At 40.1% G+C, this 17,319-nt stretch overlaps 2 protein-coding genes across 5 annotated transcripts in view; one reads left to right on the top strand and one right to left on the bottom strand.

The window, feature by feature from the left end:
- IQGAP2 (IQ motif containing GTPase activating protein 2) overlaps positions 1-17,319 on the bottom strand; it is a 289,473-nt gene that overhangs the window by 81,100 nt on the left and 191,054 nt on the right. For all 4 annotated transcript variants that reach the window (XM_045896728.3, XM_045896738.3, XM_045896719.3 and 1 more), the window contains 2 exons: positions 15,447-15,610; positions 1,006-1,096 (listed from right to left, as the gene is read on the bottom strand). In XM_045896728.3, coding sequence (XP_045752684.1) covers positions 1,006-1,096; positions 15,447-15,610 — 255 coding nt within the window. The remainder of the gene's footprint in view (positions 1-1,005; positions 1,097-15,446; positions 15,611-17,319) is intronic.
- Positions 4,096-11,132, top strand: F2RL2 (coagulation factor II thrombin receptor like 2). The gene is made up of 2 exons (XM_045896750.3): positions 4,096-4,321; positions 8,400-11,132. The coding sequence occupies exons 1-2, from the start codon at positions 4,261-4,263 to the stop codon at positions 9,470-9,472; spliced, it is 1,134 nt and encodes a 377-aa protein (XP_045752706.1). The 5' UTR covers positions 4,096-4,260; the 3' UTR covers positions 9,473-11,132.

Raw genomic sequence — 17,319 nt, 5'->3', positions numbered from 1 at the left:
AGGGGAAGCCTGGAAGAAAGATGAACTGTGTAAAGTTTTGATAGTGTAGCAGTCCATTCTCAAGAGGACTGGGTCTCCCCTTCATTCAAGGGGTTCTTGGTCTGTAAATGATTAAATACGGGAATTGATTTAGGGGACAAGACTCTCTGCTCTTGTTATTCAAGTTACACTTCTGTTCATTTGACCTAGAACCCTTCTTCCACTTGTATAAATCAAGTATGAATTTAGGAGACGGTCTCTTTCATTTCTAGGAACACCATGGTCAATCAGCCAATTCCATTGGTCTCTGTGTGAGTCAGATTATTCTGAGGACGGCTCTGACTCTGCTCTCCACTACAGCAACCACACCCACTTGCCTCTGGTGATTAAGAGCTGCCACCTGGCCTCTAGGGCCTGCCGCAGATTTTGGACTTGCCAGGCTCTCCACAATGGCATGAGCCAATTCCTTAAAATAAATCTCCCTCTTTCTCTATATATGTGTGTATATAAATACTACATACTTTCCAGAGAAACAACTATTTATCTACACGCACACACAGATACACACAGATATAGGACTATATATATAGCTGTGTTTATTTTTTTTCCCCCCAGAGAAAAATATGTATGTAGTTCTGTTTCTCTGGAAAATCCTGACTAATACAATGGAAGACATGGAAGGGAGGAAAGGCATTTACTAAGCAGATTGGGCTAGTTTCCTAAGGACCAAGATAAAAAAAGGGCTTGCTCACACTACAAATTTCAGAGTTTAGGAACCATTTTTTGCTTTCTGGATTTTGTTCAACAACACCCTCACATTTCATTAGTTAGCCCCTAATCACTGAAAAGAGTGCCACCACCAGTGAAGCTTATTTTTGTATAGACACTCAACAACTGAAATTGCTAAGGATCCAAATCTTTTCAGATACTAAAACTACAGAAGTTAAAAAATTATTTAAATAAAAAATAATTCAGTGGCTTAACCAGCAAGGCAAATGGGGCCAGCAAAAGGAGATGAGGGCTTACATTGTTTTGCTTTGTCCTTGTCCATGTTGGCCTCATCGACCGCATGCTGTATCTCATCCAGCCAAAGAACTTTGGAAACACTCTCCGAGTCCTGGGAATATTGTCACAGAATAAAAGAAAGAATAGTGAATGATGATGAAACAGAATCAGTAACTGCTTTTCAGGAGCCTATTTTTTATAATTTCTACAAACTCTCATTCAGCACCTACCAAGCACTGTCATAACACTGTACAAACTATTAATGAAATAACCCCCAAATCCAACCTCTTCTCCCTTCTCTACTGTCACCCCTTTAGTCCAGCCTACCATCATATCCCACCTGGACGGGTGCATTGGTCTATTTGTTTTTGTTGCTTCCAAGACTGCCCTCTACCACAGTGGTCCTCTACAGGGGAGCAGATGATTTCTTCAAAATGGACATCTCACTAGACAATCCCTCTGCTTAAACTCCTCCACAGGTTCTCCCCTGCATGTAGGAGAAAACAAAACTCCCTTCCCAGGGACTGTGGGGATCTAGCGATCCAGCCCTGCTGACCCCTCTGGCTTCACTCACACTCTTCTATTGCCTGTCCCAGGCGTGCACACCAGCCTCCTTCAGATCCCAGCATTCTACCCCGGCTGTGTGGTTGTTGATTCTTTCTGACCCTTCAGGCCTTAATTCAAATGTTACCTCCTCCTCAAAAGCCTTCTCTGAATACTCTCTCCCTTAATCACTAACTGTGGTACCCAAGGTGGCCCAGAGTACCACAGGATATTTTAAATTTGAGGGAAATACAATGACATTTATCAGACAGAGAGACAAAAACAAGGCAAAGAACCCTCAAGGAGCTAACAGTTTAGTAGAAAAGATACATTTATGTAAAAATAATTATAATACAATGTGATCATGGTAATAATAGCTGTAGATACATGATCTACAGTCAAGAAAGGATTAACTTATATAGGGGTGAATTACAGGGGGGAGAAAACAGTAGCTAAGGACAGCTTCAGAACAGAAGTGATAAAAGCAATCAAAAGGTATTAAGTTATCTTTACGATTCATTTTACTTTTGGGTTGGTTGTGATGATCATACTACAAACATGGTGCTGGCATATAATGTAACTAAATGGGACTTCCAGACAGTAACTGCCAAGATTACATAAACTTGCCCAAGATTACAAGTAAATACTATCAGGAAAAATTAAATATTTTCAAGGAAGAAGAGACATTTATTTTTAAACAATTGGAGACATTTGCCCATGTGTAGTATTAAGTGTCATGTGCTAAATGCAAGAGCAAGGCTGTGATGAACAGAAAGTAGCTCATCAGAGCTATGGAGAACCAGCTCCATCATTTCAGACTCATGATAGATGGATGGGTTTCAGGAAGGAGAAATAACATGCAGCAGCTCCTCCAGCAGGCTTCAATACTATTTCCCTCAGAGACTAACCTGAGATAATGTTTGCGGAAAGCACTCTGAAATGAGACAAATACAGCCTAAAAACTACATTCCATACAAGTTCATTTATATATGTTTCAGTTTTTTTGAAGAGTATTTACCAAATTCCTCCATAACTTATCGCTATAGAAGATACACCATACAAACTTTTGCCCAGATGAGAAGTTAACAATCCCACTTCAAAGCTTAAAGTATCCGTTTTATAGGGCAAACCAAAGAGAAACTGACAAAGCAAATGAATTTAAGTCAACAGCTTAAATCATGACTCATTACACTAAAGGATGAGTAAAAACTGAATCCTACCAGTTTAAGGTCTCCTTTTAAATTGCTCACTAGAAGTCTGGAACTATATTTATAGGATGGTCAGGGTTCCACCTCTAGCTAAAGAGCCAGATTGAGCATATGAGTTACAAATGGATTAAGTAAAGAGAAGTTAGACCATCTGTAAATCAAGACATAAATTCCTGAATTTAGATGAGTCCTAGACAATTTTAATTAAACAAAAAAGTACCCCTTTCAATATTTTGTGGCACTTTGGTTTTTATTTCTGCGGATAAAATAACTTTTGGCCTCAGCTTCTGTTACCATATATTATGTAGTTGAAATATCTGACACTGACTTTTGATTGTGAAACTCTTCCTGTGACACAATTTAATCAAGTGTGAAAAGTTTACACAGATCAATTCCTTCCTGGCTTATCCCTCAGCCTGTAAGTCTTAGGTGAAACCTGCACTTTCTGATTCTTGCTGCATTTTATATGCAACATGCTGTTGGATCGTTTGGCTTAGTGTTTAACCTTAAATTGTGTTAATTACAGAAAAACCTGTTATAATGCAGTTTGTTTTGTTTTTTTACTAAACATTAAATCATATCCTCCGGGAAGTAACTACTCACAAAGGCTTATATGTTGTGCAACAATGTGATCATACTAAATACTATTGAGTTGTACACTTAATAATGATTAAGATGGTCAATTGCATGTTACACTTATTTTGCCACAATTAAAAAAAGAAGCTTATTATAGACCTGCTCACCAACAACCATGGAATGAACAGAGTTCTCTGCGTTTCAATGTTGTATCATGATTTCAGTTTAACCAACAAGTATGTTGAGTTACGGCAAAACAAAACACCATAAAACCAAGTCTGGCCAAGGAGTGATGACAAATTCAGACCAGTGTGACACTGATGGAGAATTTTCAAAGTAATCAAGCTCTAACATTTAACTTCCTAAAAAATGCTTGTTTTCCATAATTCATTTCATTTATAATTATGTAAAGAGTTTAAGAATTACGATTTGAAAGAGCTGGGAGGATAAGGAAAGGATAAATTCTGACAGCTCAATTGCTGAGTAGAAATTACACTCTGGAAGTGTGTTTTTTATAAATGGATAAAATTGAGATAGGTGACAGTCTCAAAACTAACTGCTACTCAACATCTACGGTCAGCTTACTTCTGGAAAGGACTGTATGTTACCTACATTCTTTCCATGCACAGAAGTATAATGGTTGGGAATTACAGCATCTACTCTGAACGGATTATTAGGGGTGGGTAAGAGTTAAGTGATTTTCTCTGGGGATAAAGTAATGTGCTCAGAGGCTCAGCCTGAGTCATGCACACTGCAACATGAGCACCGTCACATCCTTTCCGTTCAGAGGACCTGGGCAAGTTTCCCAGTCTGCGGAGCCCAGGACAGCACACTCTTAAGGAGAGAACAAGGCTTCCATTTGCTGTTAACACATGAAACTGAGGTGGAACTGTGCTCCCTAGTTCTATATATTTAATAACATCTGGGAAACAGAACTCAGGTCACCAAGATGAAAGCCCTCATCTTCGCTGCTGGAGTAATACTTCTGTCGCCCACTTTTTGTCAAAGCGGTAAGCTCTTTTCTTATGGGGCATGTTGGGGGTGCTGGTTTGCGTAGCAAGAATGAACTGCATCCAATTTTCTTTGCATTTCACACAGTCTGCAACCCCAAAGGCAGAGCTTAGTGTCTGTTATTAAAAGGTAGCATCACAGAAGTGAATAGCTATGGTCTGTTCACTCTATTCAACCCTTGCCAAAAGCTAATGTTCTCTGCTGAGATTTAAAAATTTGTGGCGTGGGCAAGATTTTAGATCTCTAAAATGAAGAATCAAATTTCTTTGTGAGAAGATTCTGACTTTCTAAGAATTTCCTCTGAATCAACAAAAATAGCACATTTTCAAGAAATTTAAAAAAGTCCCAAGTTTATACATTCTCTTGAAGCACAAATGGTGGGAAACAAGGATATTCTCAGAAAGAAAGAGTGGTCTTTCAATGAGTAATGCTAACAAGTTAGTGTTTCTTAATGAAATACCTTTTTTGACTTTTTCTTGTATCACGGAGTTTTCCCTACATTCACATGATTTTTTATAGTTTGAGAAATGAGATCTCCCAGATACTATTATTCAACTCTTTATGTGTTTCCTATTTCACTCAACACAATGTTAGCCTGTCACCTCCTGCTTACTCCAAAATAAACCAGTTTGCAAAAGATCTGGATCCACAACTTTTTTTTTTTTTACTGTTAGGTCATTCTCCTGCCAACATTGTTAGGAGCAGGAGAGCGGGAGAGCGGGAGAGCTGGGGTGAGGGGCAGCGATGAAGTAGAATAAACAGAAATGCAGCAAAACCAAGTCTCCATAAAGGCACGTTGCTTCAGTTGCCAAGGTGGTTGTAGGACAGTCCCAAGAGAACCCACTCAGAGCAATAGCACATGTGTGATTAATGAAAAGGACAAGTGACTGTTCTTTCTGGGTGTGGATGAACACGAATACAGCAGAAAAGCAAAAGAAAAGCAGTTTGTGAAGGGGGTTCCTTCAAGATGCTGGTGGGGTTTCGTAGAGGTGAACAGGGGGCATTTAAAGGTGACAAAGGAAAAGGCAGTGCATCTGCTTTCTTCCATGGGGTGGGGGGAGAAACGTGAGCAAAGAACCGATTGTTTAGAGGCTGAAATCTGGTCCCCTTGGATCAGTCCTTTTCTCAGAACTTTCCCCAAGTTAAAAACATTTCAGAAACATTCTGCCAAATGGAAGACTGTATTAAGAATTCATCGAGGGGCGCCTGGGTGGCTCAGTCAGTTAAGCGTCTGCCTTCGGCTCAGGTCATGATCCTGGAGTCCCGGGATCGAGTCCCACATTGGGAATCCCTGCTCTGCAGGGAGTCTGCTTCTCCCTCTGACCCTCTCCACTCTCATGTGCTCTCTCTCTCTCATTCTCTCTCTCTCAAATAAATAAAACATTTTAAAAAAAAAGAATTCATCGAAATTTTTAAAAAATATGTAAAACTTAACAATGAGTACTATTCTGAAGGCGCACCAGACTCCAAGGAATAAGACTTATTTAAGTTGAACCAGATCTGGAATTCTCATGGAAAAAGGAATCAAGACTTTTTCACAAAGTCACTGTTTACTCTGTTTTTAGGCACCATGTCTTGCTTAACCACAGGAATTTTCTGCAAACTGACAAACACTTCGTTTCAAACAGCTCTTATCAGATCTTGAAAGGAAACAGCTTGTACACCATGTTGGTCAGCCACCGTCTTCCAGCTTTGTGCTTACTTCCCAAGGCACTTCTCTATGGGTGATATCAAATTTAAGCATTTTCCAAAATGCAAAATTGAGAACGATTTGTGTGGCTGAACTCAAGCACCACGCAACACACCTTCAGAGTTCACATCCAAACACAGGCACAGAACACTTCCCAGATTTTTCTTTCTTTTTCATTAATCTCTTCTCCCGTAAATGACACCTGAACACCTCCCTGTCCCCCCTTGTTCAGGCAACACTTTCTGTCTTATACACTGAATTCAGTGTGTGCAATCTCAAGGTTATGAGGGAGGCTTCAATTTCACCTGGGGGTGAACTGCTAGAGATTACAGCAAGAAGAGAAACTGGCTTTGAATGAGAACCAGGTTATTAATCACTAACTCCAAGTATTCAACATGTAGGAATCCAGAGGTCACGGGAAAAGATGTAATTGGTAGAGCAACAGTATTTTAAATTAATATGAGGTTTGAAATCAGCATGAAAGTCCATCTTAGAAATTTCACAGGATCTACTTTCTGTACATCTCCAAGATTAATTTATGGAAAAATTATATAATGAGAAATCGGTTTGAGTATTGAGGTCTAGTGTATTTTTGAAATTGCTCTTGCATAAGTTAGGATTATTAAAATTAGCCTGCCAACCAATGCCCAACATTTATAGTATGTAGTTGTGTCTCTATTCCTTTTTGTTCCATTTCCAATTTTCATAAATGGAATTTTTTAAATTGAAGTACAGTTGACATACAGTGTGTCATTAGTTTCAAGTACACAACTTAGTGATTCAGCAGTTCTACACATTGTGTGGTGTGATTACCATTTGTCACGATACAGTGTTATGAGATCATTGACTATATTCTCTATTTCCATCTTTTCTTCCTTTGTTTCCTCTCCTCTTGTCCCTTGTCCCATCTTCTTGGCCAACATCATCTAGAGGAGAAACCTGCCTCCTGCCTCTCCCTTATTGCCACCAGAGCCAACTGGATGCCAAGTCCTTGGAGGTGCCATCAGTCTCAAGTGTTCATCTTCGTCATTCTACTGCCATTGCTCTAATCCATTACTGTCCGCCTTGAGTTTGAATGACTACAGTAGCCTCCAAATCAGTCCCCCTTGCCTCTAATTTCTTACCTTTTCAGTCTGTTCTCTACACTGTCACCAAAGTCATCTTAAATATAAGTCAAATCAGGGTTATATTAGCATGCTATTGCTGCTGGAACAAATTACCACAAACTGAGTGGCTTAAAACAATACAGATTATATTTCTGGAGGTCACAAGTCCTGAAGTCAAGGTGTCAGCAAGGCTGTGTTCATTCTGGACACTCTAGGGGAGAACCTGTTGTCTTGCTTTTTTCAGCTTCTAGAGATCACTTGCATTTCTTGGTTTATGGCTCCCCCTTTCATCCTCAAAGCCAGCAGCACAGCATCTTTAAATATCTGGCATTGACTCTCTTGCCTCCCTCTTACAAGGAGTCTTAGGATTACATTTGGCCCACTCAGCCAACCCAGGACACTGATGCCATCTGAAGATCCTAAATCACATCTGCAAAGTCCCTTTTGCCATATAAAATAACATATTCAACAGTTCCCGGCATTAGCAGGTGGAATCTTAGGGACCCATCACGCTGTCTGCCACAGTGGCCATGCCTCTGTCCACAATTTTGTATGTGCATAACCCCAGCATCTAAGAATGGGCACGTCATTTCTTAGTATAGGTAAGAGGCCCTTCAGAGATTTGGCTGGAACCTACTCTTTCATCTCTCAGATGCACCTTGTGAGCGTAAGAGGACATGTTTTTGTGCATCTTCTCCACTAGTCTGACATAGAGTTTAAAACTCTATCACTGGCATATAAATATGCAATAAACATTTGGGGAATTAACTTATCTGACATTCCCACATCCCATACCAGCCCACACTATGCCTCTGTCCATATTTCACCATCCAGATTCTTACTCATCTATTAATTTCCATCTCTCCATGAACCTTGCTCATCTTTGTTCATGTTCATCTTTTTCCTGACATTCTGCTCAAACATTTAAATCTGTTAACTACTGTCTGGATGCCTGTATGATTTATAGTCAACATGACTTTGGCCTGTAGAGGTCTGATATGCTATTACTGTTTTCCCCAGCAGTATTATAAACTTTCTACATGCAAGGAGTTGCCATCTCATTTTTGTTCCTGCATGGGTGAGCACAGTGCTGGGGCATATGATATATACCAAATGCATTCCTGTTGATTACCTGATTTATAGTGATTTTTGACAATAAAAATGATCCTCAATTCTACAACTACAGAAATTATGTAGCCTAAGGCTTTTAGTTTTATTGTCTCCTGAACCTTAGCCATGGGCTCAGCAATGATCCATGTTAATACTTCTTCTCAATTACAGGCATGGAAAATGATGTACGCACCTTGGCAGAACCAACCTTACCTATTAAGACCTTCCGTGGAGACCCCTTCAGTTCTTTTGAAGACTTCCCCCTTTCTGCCATAGAAGGCTGGACAGAAACTACCACAACTGTAAAAATTAAGTGCCCTGAAGAACGTGTTTCAAATCTTCACGTGAATAATTCTACCATGGGTTACCTGAGCAGCTCCTTAAGTACCAAACTGATACCTGCCATCTACATCCTGGTGTTTGCAGTAGGTATGCCAGCCAATGCGGTGACCCTGTGGATGCTCTTCTTTAGGACTAGATCTATCTGTATGACCATCTTCTACACCAGCCTGGCCATTGCAGACTTTCTTTTCTGTGTCACGCTGCCCTTTAAGATAGCTTACCACCTCAATGGGAACAACTGGGTATTTGGAGAGGTCATGTGCCGGGCCACCACACTCGTCTTCTATGGCAACATGTACTGCTCCATTCTGCTCCTCGCCTGCATTAGTATCAGCCGCTACCTAGCCATCGTTCATCCTTTTACTTACCGAGCGCTGCCCAAGCGCACCTATGCCTTCATAACATGTGGATTGGTGTGGGCAATGGTTTTCTTATACATGCTGCCATTTCTCATCCTGGAGCAGGAGTATTATCTTGTCCAGCAGGACATCATCACCTGCCATGATGTCCACAACACATGCGAGTCCTCGTCTCCCTTCCAGCTCTACTACTTCATCTCCTTGGCATTCTTTGGATTCTTAATTCCCTTTGTGGTCATTATCTACTGCTACACAGCCATCATTCGGAGGCTTAATACATATGATGACAGATGGTTGTGCTATGTTAAGGCGAGTCTCCTCATTGTTGTGATTTTTACCATTTGCTTTGCTCCAAGCAATATTATACTTATTATTCACCATGCCAACTACTACTACAACAACACTGATGGCTTATATTTTATCTATCTCATAGCTTTGTGCCTTGGGAGCCTAAATAGTTGCCTAGATCCACTCCTTTATTTTCTCATGTCAAAAATCATAGATCACTCCACTGTTTACCTTACGATGGTGAAATCATCTTAGAGAATAAGGAAGGCTATCTGTGAAAACATACATTCTTAGGATAACATATGCCTAGTACAAGGAGTTCTATCCTGTCGCTCCATTTTTGAGTTCCTAAGAAATACTGCTTCAGAATAAAATATTACAAGAGCACTTTTTTACTTTAATACTTTTTCAGGGTTTTAAGAATGTCACTGCAGGAACAAAGATATCACCATTTTCTTTAGGGCAACTGACACACATGCCTGACTGGTACTTCAAGCTCTTTACATCTCCATCTTCCCCACTTCCATGAGGCTTCTGCTCTAGGTGTCTTGGCGGGGGAGGTGGGACACAATGAAGCACAGGGAGAAGCTAAGATCTCCGTTTTCACTATCTGGCATCATTTTTAATTTTTCTGTCTCCCTCCACTCTCATGCTGGTGGCTACCTCGTCAGCTCACTCTGAGTTATTTTTATCACTAGGGTCCATTACCCTAGTCCAACCTTTGCCTTCTTGCCATTCTCCTCACTGCCAGCCTATCCTCCATTTCACTGGCCACCACCAGAGTACTCTTCCTCAGATAGCAGATTGAGCACATCACTCAAAACCCCCAGTTCAAAAACTGCCACTGACTGTCCACTGCTTTGGAATATACTAGAAATCTCTAGCTTGCCATTCAGGGCTAACATTTCAACTCTACTTCCCAATAAACCTTGCCTGCCAAGTAGGCAATGGCCAAGCTTCTTGCTTTGTTGTAATCTTGATTTCTCCACTCTTTGCTCTTGCCTCTTAACTATAAAGCTGTTTTTAACATGTTTGCCTTAATTCTTTCCATCTCTTAAAGTCTTCAATGGACCATTCTTCTGATTGTCAAGCTAGAAGTTCATTTTTCTCATCTCCCTTTCTTGTATTTTTATTCTGACACTTATATGTAGCTCCTTTACATACAAATATTAATTTCATTAACAATTAAGTACCACGTAAAGAAGGGGCTCATCCTCTCCCTTCTTTAGCTTCTTGTAGATCCAAGTCTTCTCAGGGTCCAAGTCTTCTCTGTGGGGCCCAGATTCATGCTTTGTATATCATGCTGCTGAGTGAATGAATAAAATCCCAAAGCATCTAAGCATCATGAAAGCCCATTCAATTCTTACTGAGAAGGCAAGGTACCCTGTACAGCATCAGACATCATTTTTAGTTGGGCATTAAAAAAAAAAAAAAAAAAAGCTAAACTAGAACACACTCATGAGGTCATTTAGAAGTTTAAAATAACATCTCCAATATTTTTTCCTTATATGTAGTTTTTAATGGGGAAATATTTTGTTATAAATGCCCAGTATATTCCTATAAGTCAATGACACTTCTCTTAGTTTAGGGATTAGATAGGAGATGGGATATTAGTAGTTAAGGATATGAAGGATTGCTGACATAAATGTTCAAGTCCATGGGAATGTGCATAGACCATATACTTTGTAGTGACTATCAAAACAATAAAATATCTTAAAAGAATTGTTTTATTGTTCAGACTTTCCTATTTCATTGGATTTAGTTAAAAAAAAAACCCTACAAAAACCCCACACATGACTATCTTTTATAGTAGGTATGTGGTTACATGAAGAATAAAAATCAGTTAAACGCTAAAGCAAGCAAGAGAAAGAAACTTGTGGGCACCTGGCTGGCTCTCAGTTGGTAGAGCATGAGACTCTTAATCTCTGGATTGTGAGTTTGAGTCTCATGTTGGGTGTAAAGATATGGTGGGTATAGAAATTACTTAAAAAAAAACAAACTTTTTTTTTAAAGAAAAAGAAACCTATAATAAGTTTTAAGATGACAAAAACTTCAATGAAAGGACTTGGTTTCTGCAAATAAAGTCACCATGTGGAAGACAGTTTTATCTAGGGAAGAAAAATGCAGCCAATATTCACTTGTTAAAAGCACACAACTCGGGCGCCTGGGTGGCTCAGTTGGTTAAGCGACTGCCTTCGGCTCAGGTCATGATCCTGGAGTCCCTGGATCGAATCCTGCATCGGGCTCCCTGCTCGGCGGGGAGCCTGCTTCTCCCTCTCCCACTCCCCCCTGCTTGTGTTCCCTCTCTCGCTGTGTTTTTCTCTGTCAAATAAATAAATAAAATCTTAAAAAAAAAAAAAAAAAAAGCACACAACTCTTATGTAGTAAATATACATGTAGCAAAACCAAACTTTTTTGGGGGGTCTAATTCCTAAGTTCTCAAGGAAAGCCTTTAATTTTAAAATAGCTCACAATTCACTGCCTCTAGTGAAGAGACATAGAAAATGTCTTTTCTGCTAAGTATGTGCTAAGATGCCTATAGCCCAGCCTTTCTCCATGAGACAAAAGAAATTTGGTGCCCAGGCAAGGTTACACTTGAAATATTATTAACAAGGATCAAGAATTCTCACCAACTTACATCAATGTTCTCAATCTTTTATAAAGCTGGCCACAAGTTCCATGCAGACGCTATCCATTGTGATCATTAACAGCTGTATACTTTCACACAAACTTTACTTTATACTGACAGTACTAGTAATATAATTTTTTTTCTATTATTTTCCAAGGCCAGACCTTGGGAAGGCAATGCACAGAATAACCTCCATCAAAAACTGGAATTTCTAGGTAACAAAATAGCAGAGATTAAAAAACACACATAGAGACCTCATCAAATAAATAACAGAATCAGATTTTTTCCAGGGAAAGAACAGGCTGAGAAAAACCAAGTTTCAAAACAAATGGGCAGAGAAAGAAAACAGTGTTTAAAAAATAGCCATTTAACCAAACCAGATCCATTGCTTGGAATGGTAATGTTTTCAATGTGTTAGCTATTGCCAATACAGTTCAAGCTCCTAATTTTATAGGCCAAAAGTGGTTTAATGCCTGAGCTAGAACCCAGATCCTTAGGCTCGTATTTAATGTTCTATTTCCGCTACTAAAGCTACTGCTCTTAGACTTAGGAAGCAAGCCTGAGAGAGAGCTGGCAAAGTGTGGACACTCAGCAAAGGCTTCTGAGTGTCCTAGCGAGGTCCTGTGACATTCCCTCTTGACCTCAAGTCATTAGATTGGAAAGCTCTGGAGGGGACTTCCACAGCCTGCCTATGAAAGGTGTGTGGAGTCAAGTTCACTTCAAGGACAAACCTCATGTGGGCTGTGGGTCTATCTCTATCCTGTACCCAGAAGATCCCAAGTGTGGTTTGCGGGTGCAGCAATCTGTGTGTCTAGTAAGGACCTTGTGACACAGTCATCACTCAGCCCTTACCTGTGTGGCAACCCGTCAGGGCCCACGGTAATATTTGCTATATTCATAATTAACGCAATTGGATATAACTATATGTTGATATGTAGAAATAGAAATATATAAACATACAAAGATGTATTATCACACCTGCATATCATCGTTTGACCCTTACCATAATCCTTTAAGACAGGCACTACTACACCCATTTGACCCATGTGGAAAAGGAAGCACAAAGAGTTTGAGGGACTTGACTAAAATCTCTGGTTATTCTGTGACAAAGCCAATCCTGGAGCGGTGCCTGTCTGTCTCCAAAGTAAGTAACTTTATCTTCCAATGCTGGCAAGTGTGGCTTCTGCCACGACCATGGCTCCATCCGTGGGAACAGCAGACGGAGGAGACCCATTCTGCCCTCCCTGGGATGTGGGGACCCAAGGCTTGAGTTTCAGTCTCACCTTTCTATCCCCTGGCCTGCGATTTAACATTCATGTTCCCTCACATCAGGGGAGAGGGGGCCCAGCCCCCCAGCTGCTGGGAGGGTCAGATGAGGATGATTTACTGACGGCATCCTTAACACCCAGGGGGTAAGGCAACGTTACGGCCATCCCTGTCAGAAGCCCAACATCTCAGAAGTCCCCACATCGGGGGATATTTTTCTTCACCTGTAAGGAGCCAGTTCGGTAGTGTGGGATGACTAGGATGTGTGTGTGTGTGCATGCGCGTGCCCACGCGCACGTATACGATTATACGTGTGTATATATAAATACACATACATCCATATAAACATAGACACTTTAAAATTTATTAAAACTATTTTTGTATAGGTAGTATATGGTACAAAATTTAAAATGCTGAAAAATATTTTTTCTTCTCCCCTCACCACTCAATTCTCTTTGCCAGAGGCAACGCTTCTGAATGCTGCTCGAGACTACATTATGACAAAGTATTTCTAATAACTTGTATTGAAGTTAGCTGCTTTGAAGGGAACACTTTGACTGGGCCAGTAGGTCTTATTCCAGAAACCAAGTTACAGGGGGAAACAGCCCTCTGTGAGTTCTTTACACTATTTTTTGTTTTGCTTTTTAAGTTTAGAAACATTCAGCATGTAATACATTCCCTCTGTAAAAAATGAAACCCAAACAGCACAACAGAGTAAGAAAGAAGTCTCCCAGGCCACCTGGCTAGCTTAGTTGGTACAGCATGCGAATCTTGATCTCAGGGTTGCGAGTTCGAGCTCCACATTGGGTGTGGAGATAACTTAAAAATAAAATCTTAAAAAAAAAAAAGTGTCTTCCCATCTACACCAGCTTTCTAGTTCACCTTCCAGAAGATGTTTCCTTCTATAAATATTTTATGCACATACAAGCATATGCTTACAATTCGTGTGTATCCCATTTTGAGGCATGTGGAAACACGCTTTTTTATTTAACGATATACATACTGAAGATTGTCCAATATAGATTCACGCATTCTTTTTAATGACCACAGAGTATTTCACTATATGGATATTCTGCAGTTTACTTAACTGACCCGCTCTTGATGGATATTTATGGTGTTCTGGGTCTTTTGCTATTATAGTGCTTCAATAAACATCTTCTTCCATCTGCCTTAATGCACAACAATATATGTTTCTGAATCAGACCAGGTCATGGTTGCAGAACTAATTACTTTTTGGATAGCTTTGGACACATGACTTAGTCTAAGTTCCATTATCTATAAGATGATAATAAAGAGATTTCATTCATATGGCTGTTATGGATTATAATGATTATATGAGATGGTATGCATACAAGTACTTAGTACCATGCGTGGCAAATAGCGGGTGCTCAGTTAATGTTTGCTCTAGTCAAAGATGTTTTTCCTGTTTTGGATGAGGCCGTTTCTGGGTTGTGAAGACCTATACAGAGGAAACATCCACCCTTTGGGGTTTGGTTTGCACCTGGGGACATGGCAGCTACGAACAGGTCCCAGGTAGCATCACTACCACTCTCAGGGATGAGGTCATAAACTTCGCCACTTAGTACCCTTCCAAGAGGGGCTAGCGTCTGTGGAATTCCTCCCACGATCAGTATAAGCTCTGTAGCGAGGAAAAAACCCTCCACTCTTTAAGGGGACTGTAGCCAGGTCGGTCTCCTCCCGTGCGGAGAACAAACCATGCTCACACCCTCCTGGCCCTGTGTTCCCTCCCTGCACCCTCCTGCTTTCCACCCGCCTAGCCAGCTCCTCCTTCCCTTTCAGGTGCAGCTCCTGTTCTGTCTCCACGACCACTCCTCTTAGGTCACAACAATCCCCTGTCCCTGCATCACTCTGTGCAGGACTTGTTTTGACATACACTTCTCTCACTGTTATGTAACTATTCTATATGAGAATGCCCACTGCCTCAGTTTCTAAGCATCTTAAGGATAAGGACAGAGAACTTCAAATGTCATGTGTTCCTTGTATCATTTCCCCCCCTACCGGATGCTATACACAGTACTAAGCATACAGTATGTGCTCAGTCAATATCCAATGACTTGGACTCTGAACAAGAACTTAACCACCAATGACTTTTTAGTTAAAGTAGAAGTAGTAATTAGCTCTGGAGCCACCTTCCTCCTCGTGTTTGACACAAAAATAAAAAGAGCCCTATTATTTCCATTTTGATCCATAGGCAATTGCTGGGACAAGCAGCTCATAAGTTTTAGGAAACACGAGTAAAGCAAATCCTCCCTCTCAGCCCCCCTCCCCAAGCCACTCTGTAAATTTAAAAGCAACAAACCTACTGAGACTCACCATGAGTTTCTGTGATTTAGCATGGTATAAAACATCCTGGTAGTGCTGGGCGCAGTCTGGGTCTACATTTTTAATCTTAGCAGTCGGTAACAGCAGAGTATCTAAAGTTTTCAAAGGATTCCCTTCATCAATAGCTTCATTGATGTGTCCTACAGCCACAATTCCTAGGGGAAAAAAAGTTTTCTTCTTAAGTCACAGTCCATTATAAGTTCTCTAGAATCACTTATGACAAAGATTTAGTTAGAAAGGGGGATGGGCCCCTCCCCCCGCCCCCCGACAAACTGTAAGAGCTAATAAACAAGCACGCCACGGCTGCAGGCTACAAGATCAATGTAGGAAAATCAAGTGTATTTCTCCACACTCACATTGTACAATCTGAAAATGAAATGGGGGAGAAAATTCCATTTGGAATAGGTTCCAATCACAAATACACTCTAATTACTTAAAGAAAACAGGAATAAATTTAACAAAAGAAGCACGGGACATGTTCACTGAAAACTATGAAACACCATGTAAAAAAATTAAAGATGACCTAAATAAATTGCAAACTCATCCCATGTTCGTGGATCTGAAGAGTTAATACTGTTAAGATGGAAATACTCCTCAAACTGCTTTATAGATTCAGTGTAATCCCTTCAAAATCCCAGCTGCCTTCTTCTTTCAAACAAATTGTCAAGCTGAATCTAAAATTACTATGCAAATGCAAGGGGCCAAGAATAACCAATGCAATCTTGAAAAACAACAAAACTGGAGTTCTCTTCTCATTCTGAAAACTTACTACAAAGCTACAGTTAATCAGTACTGCACAGTACTGACATAAGGACAGATGTACAGATCAATGGAAAAGAACTTAGAGTTCAGAAATAAACCCTTACATTTATGGTCAATTGATTTTTGACAAGAGTGCCAAGACAACTCAATAGGTCAAAGTCTTTATAACAGACGGCACTGGGACAACTGGCCATCAGATGCGTAAGAGTGAAGTTGGACTCCCTACATCACATCATACACAAAAAATAACCCCAAATGGGTCACAGACTTAAGTGTAGAAGCTTAAACTATGTAACACTTAAGAAGAAAACACAGGAGTAAATCTTTGCGGCCTTGGGTTAGGCAATAAGTTTAGCTGTGACACCAGAAACACAACTGAAGAAAAAGATAAATACATGGGATGTTGTAAAAATGGAAACTTCTGTGCTTCAGACACAGAAGTTCAGACACCAAAGAAGGTGAAGATAATCTAAAGATTGGGAGAAAATACTTGCAAGCTCTGTATCTGATGAAGACTTGTATACCTTATATATGTGTATCCTAAATATAAGGAATTCTTATAACAGGGCAATGAAAAAAAAAGCCAATTTAAAATGGATAAAGGCCTTGAACACACACTTCTTGAAAAAAGATATACAAATGGCTAATAATCACACGAAAAGATACTCATATTAGCTGTTAGGAAAATGCAATCCAAATCACAATGAGATACCACTTTATATCAATTAGGACGGCTATAATAGAAGAGACAATAACAAGTGTTGTGAGGATGTGGTGAAATTGGAACTCTCATACATTGCTGGTAGAAAGAGGAAATGGTACGGTTGTGATGTGTCCTACAGCTACAATTCCTAGGGGTACAGGAATGAAAAATACAGAAGCCAAGCTATGGAATTTGACAAGTTTTTACAACTCTAGCAAAGGATATCTATTTGGAGGCCCCCTCTTAGTACCATCTAATTATTAAAAATAAACTATCAGCCAGTCATAAAATACTACAGCGTATACATGTATCTGCATGAATATACTTATATACGTTTGACCCTTGAACAGTGTGGGGGTTAGGAGCAGCAACCCCTCATGCAGTCAGAAATCCATGTAT

Source organism: Mirounga angustirostris, unplaced genomic scaffold (genome assembly GCF_029215605.1).
Source record: "Mirounga angustirostris isolate CCGP_5_RB_7025 unplaced genomic scaffold, mMirAng1.0.hap1 SCAF_7, whole genome shotgun sequence".
Taxonomy (NCBI): Eukaryota; Metazoa; Chordata; class Mammalia; order Carnivora; family Phocidae; genus Mirounga; species Mirounga angustirostris.
The sequence above is the reverse complement of the archived record's forward strand: the minus strand, read 5'-3'. Positions and strand labels throughout refer to the sequence as shown.

What these genes read in the sequence shown, in the direction of transcription:
- F2RL2 (XM_045896750.3), top strand. Translation starts at nt 4,261, where the DNA reads ATGAAAGCCCTCATCTTCGCTGCTGGAGTAATACTTCTGTCGCCCACT. An exon ending in GCCCACTTTTTGTCAAAGCG is followed by an intron (nt 4,322 to 8,399) that starts GTAAGCTCTTTT and finishes TCTCAATTACAG; the next exon opens with GCATGGAAAATGATGTACGC.